The 4,457-nt window shown below is 38.3% G+C and overlaps 1 protein-coding gene across 1 annotated transcript; it reads right to left on the reverse strand.

Annotated features, from left to right (window-relative positions):
• Nucleotides 1-638: 638 nt before the first annotated feature.
• tmem60 (transmembrane protein 60) lies at nucleotides 639-3,567 on the reverse strand. Its single transcript, XM_063000060.1, has 2 exons — nucleotides 3,432-3,567; nucleotides 639-1,197 (listed from the first exon to the last, which is right to left on the reverse strand). Exon 2 carries the CDS (start codon nucleotides 1,165-1,167, stop codon nucleotides 772-774), a length of 396 nt encoding a protein of 131 aa, XP_062856130.1. The 5' UTR covers nucleotides 1,168-1,197; nucleotides 3,432-3,567; the 3' UTR covers nucleotides 639-771.
• Between the last annotated feature and the right edge of the window lie 890 nt (nucleotides 3,568-4,457).

The raw sequence follows: 4,457 nt of genomic DNA on the forward strand, positions 1-4,457 counted from the left end.
CGATTCTGTGAAATGATAATTCCATTTTATTAATGGTTGAATGCACAAATCATTTTATTCTGTCAAACACGTTTTGTGTGGCGTCAAGGTTTGCAAAACGCTACACTGAGGGCAAAATGCTTTCTTAATTCTTAGCAACATTAGCCTCACTGTGCAAATGATATAAACTTCAGACATTAAAGATGACTAGATTTGGTATAAAGAGGGAAAAACTATAACATTTTTAACGAAAAAACAGGAATGTAGTACACTATATGACTGAATGTTTGTGGACATGTTTGTGGAATATCTTGTTATAGATATTCCATTCTATAACAAGAGCCATTTATATGAAATTGACCCCATTTTACAGATAAATTTGTTGCAGCTTTTCTAGGAAGGCTTTCCACAAGGTTTATCTGTGGGAATTTGTGCCCATTCAGTGGAAAGAGCAACCGGACAAAAACACCTAGCTTGCAATCAACTTTTTTTCCATACCAAACGTGTTCAATGAAGATGAAATGAAGGCTCTGTGCAGGTCAGTATGTATCTGGGTGTAGCTGAAACACCTGAACCCAGATATTAAGAGGGGTGTCCACATACCTTTGGCCATATAGAGTAGCTTTTGTATAATTATCTAGAAAATATGACTTAAGCTCTTAGGCAGTAGACTTTGGGTTTATTTTTATCTAAATGAGCTGGTGTATATATCATACAAATAGTTCAAAACCAGTTTAAGACCAGTGTCCTCCTGCTGTTCATTAGTGATTCATGTCCACACGTTCTTTCTCCTCAGAAGTGGAAGACACTGCACCCAAGCTCCACCATGGATCCGAGAAGCAAAGCCCATAGAGGGATACATATAACGCTCACCTTGATAGTAGTCAGATCGTCCAGCCTGGCACACAGTGACAGACAGAATGCCAGCTTCAACAAAATTGCAAAGAGATACCAAACCCGCTTCTTTAAGCCCTCTGCCGCGTTGCGAGGATCAAACCCTGATTTGAAACAGGCAGCCATTTTGATAATCAGCATTAGAAGAAGAATGGTGTCGAAGGTCCACAATGGGAGAAAGATAAGGAACCAGCTCCAGAGGATCTTCTCATCCAGCCTTAGGACCAGCATGATGAGGAAGAGAAGGCTGAAAATCCATGTGAGAAGCACACGCTGCGCCAGGGACATGCTCATCCAGAAACTCTACTTCAGATATGTGCCAATCTGAATATGAGAATGTTAGATAAGAGATACAGCCATCAGAAAGTAGAAATTTGTAGTAGTGATAGGCAAAAAAAAACACCTCATTGAGTACTCAGATCAAGAAATTACTCAAATGTTAGGGGCACTCTAAACTGTAAAATGGTAGCTAAGACTTGAGTTTTATGATCAAGACAGTGACTCCTACTGTCAGTCTGTAGTCCTGCTTAAAAATGGTCATCATAGTGCATGGGGAAACTGCTGAATTCAACACACTATATTAAAATGCTCCATATTGCCAAATTACCTCTATTTTGCCAAATAAACAGTAATTCTGCATAATTGTCTCCAGGTAAGAACACTGGCTCTGAAACTGTTTTATGATTACCACTAGTGGTTATTAAACCTGCTGTAGGTGGTACGCCAGACCAGTGGCGGCTGCTGGTCTTTCAAAGAGGGGAAGCTCATTGTCGGCTTACATCATAAAATTTGTCAATTTATTTATACATAAATTCTGCCCTCCGTTCCTTTTCAAGAAAATGGCCTGTGATCCTATCGAAGAAATGGGTTGCAGTTTGTCTTTCGACTTCACTCGCAAAATCCGCGATGGGACTGAAGCTCCCAGTGATTAAGTGACGTGTAGATCTCAGAATAGCTGTCAATCAAAACGCCACGGGAATGTATGATAAGTTACCAAAATCGAGTCAGTCGATTTGTGATAAGTAGCTGATTCTGAACGAACTCGTCTTCGAGATGAACGTGTTCTAACGCATTTGTAGTCAATGAAATGTTAACACAACTGTACATATTTGACCATTTAATTTTTGACATTTTTTGGGGAAGCTGAGCTTCCCTTGCAGTCTTAGAGAAATCGCCACTGCGCCAGACGTAATGAGCAACAATTGGACATTTTACTGATATCTCTTTCAGATAAATTAAACTAAATGCTAAATGAATTGACAGTGTAGACTACACTACAATATAAAAAAACTACAACCATACATTACATTTACACTGTACAATGTACATCACATGCATGGTTTCTCAATCTTAAGACTCTTAAGACTTATAAATATGCCAGTTCTGTTGCATTAGACACACCTGTTGAAAATGAGGAGGATGATTGGAAATGACATTTAATGTTGATGTTGACAAGGACAGCAAGACGAGGTGCAGTCAAGCAACATGGGTTCTGGGAACCCGGCTTTAATTGTTGCCAAAAGTCAGAGTCTGTGAGGAAGTTCCATTAAACCTGAATTTTCTCCGTGAGTCTGAATGGGTTTCATTGGGGTACTCTTCTATCCTCTAACCTCTAATAAAACTAAATTTATTAGGATTTTAACGTCATGTTTTACACACTTTGGTTACATTCATGACAGAAACGGTAGTTATTCGTTACACAAGATTCATCAGTTAACAAGTTTAATGTCAAACACAGTCATTGAGTATTTTGTGTCTCCAATTGACCTGACTGCATGTTTTTGGACTGTGGGAGGAAACCGGAGCTCTCGGAGGAAACCCACTCAGACACGGGGAGAACATACAAACTTTACACAGAAAGGACCACCTGTGTATCGAACCCAGCCATTAAGTGAATTACAAATGTTCTTTTTGTGTGAACGTGTGGTTTGTAATGCCCTGTTATGGACTGTGGCCCTTTCCAGGTTGTATTACTGCACTGGCTGTGTTTCTAGTGAGGTCCTGTACCCACCGCGACATAAAACAGGACACATCAATTTGTAAAACTAATTAAAAATATATTTTTTTTATTAAGGGGTGATTGCACATCCTTAGTGTTTAATTTGATTGTCCAGTTTAAAACGAATCTTGCTAAAAGCTAATATTATCATATTCATTAATGAACCCAATTTACGACCTTTAAAAGATCTTTACAAGGACTTTTATTGAATTAAAAACTTGTTTTCCATATATCAAGTAAAAAATTAAAGTAGCGCCCCAAACAACATACTATTCTACTAAGTAGTATATTAAATTAGTACACAAACAACAGTATTTACGTACTAATTAGTGCGTAGAACGAGTCAGCACAACTGTAGCTAGGCTAGTGAACAAACTGGAGCTAAACCCCAAATCACTCCATGATCCCTTTACAGGTGCACTACATAGGCAATGAACTACGCACTATTAAGCGCACTTGACGTATATTTCAGATCAGTTTGAGATTTAGCCTAGAAACTAGAAATAACAAGCAAACAACGAAGTAAACGCGGAATCTTAACACCAACCAAATATCTTACCTGACTAAGGAGTTTTGCGTTTGTTTATTTACAAACTATTCACAAGTCGAGAGTTATTCCGTACTTGCAAGCTTCATCTCTGCCTAGTTTTCAAATTCGCCTTCATTTTCTGATTCGTCCGATAGCTGAGCCGAACAGAGACAGAGTAAATGAGCAGACGGTGCCGCATAGTGGCCTGGAGTCTCATATTAGGGCTGCTCGAGTCCAGAAACATAGGAGTCGACTCCGATTTAGATTCAAGAGTCGATTCTACGTAAAATAGTTTTGATTAAGAGGATCCTGTAATTTTAGCATGTTAATCTTAAACAAGCACAATAACAGAAGAAAATGTAATATTCAAGATAGTAGATCGCTGTTTTGGTAAAACAGTTACTTGCATTTCCACGATTCAACCTCTTGGTGATACTCTAAGGCTGTGATGAACATTAATGTAACCACCTTTTTTGACTATTGTACTTTCTGCAATGTACTGGCAGCAAAACAGCCCCAAAATTGAACATAACGACCACCATGATTCAAAGTAGGTACAGGGTTGTCAGGTTAGAATGTCTTAGCCCTTCCTCTTCAAACATACTTCATATCATTAAAGCCAAAGAAGTCATTTTTCCCATCTGAATACAAAACTTCAGATGGTAACAAAGACTAGTCAAACTTGAAGCTGGTGATTTGTCTTTTACATCAGCCTCTAATAAAATTTGATGTAAAACCTGCTTGATTGTGGATGGAAACACCTGTGTTCCAGCAGTTTCTGTTTAATGGCAAAACTGATTTTTGGTGGTTCCTAGGTTACATCTGACAATAAAAAGAAATTGCCCATTAAGTGTATTTGTATTTTCTTCATGACCTTGGCAGCGAGACCACTGTTTATGTACTGTATGTACTTTTAGAACAAGAGTGTCATATATACTTAGACACAGGCTCAAGGGGCAAAAAGTTACTACATGTTGAAGCCAGCAGATAGCCCAGATCCCTCTCAAGTTTTTGTTTATACAGATCTTAAATCCTAAAATTCTAAACAGATATCTA

The sequence above is a fragment of the Trichomycterus rosablanca genome, chromosome 8 (assembly GCF_030014385.1).
Source record: "Trichomycterus rosablanca isolate fTriRos1 chromosome 8, fTriRos1.hap1, whole genome shotgun sequence".
NCBI lineage: Eukaryota > Metazoa > Chordata > Actinopteri > Siluriformes > Trichomycteridae > Trichomycterus > Trichomycterus rosablanca.

Bases quoted from the DNA above. Each gene is read 5' to 3' on its own strand.
- tmem60 (XM_063000060.1), bottom strand. From the start codon at position 1,167: ATGAGCATGTCCCTGGCGCAGCGTGTGCTTCTCACATGGATTTTCAGC.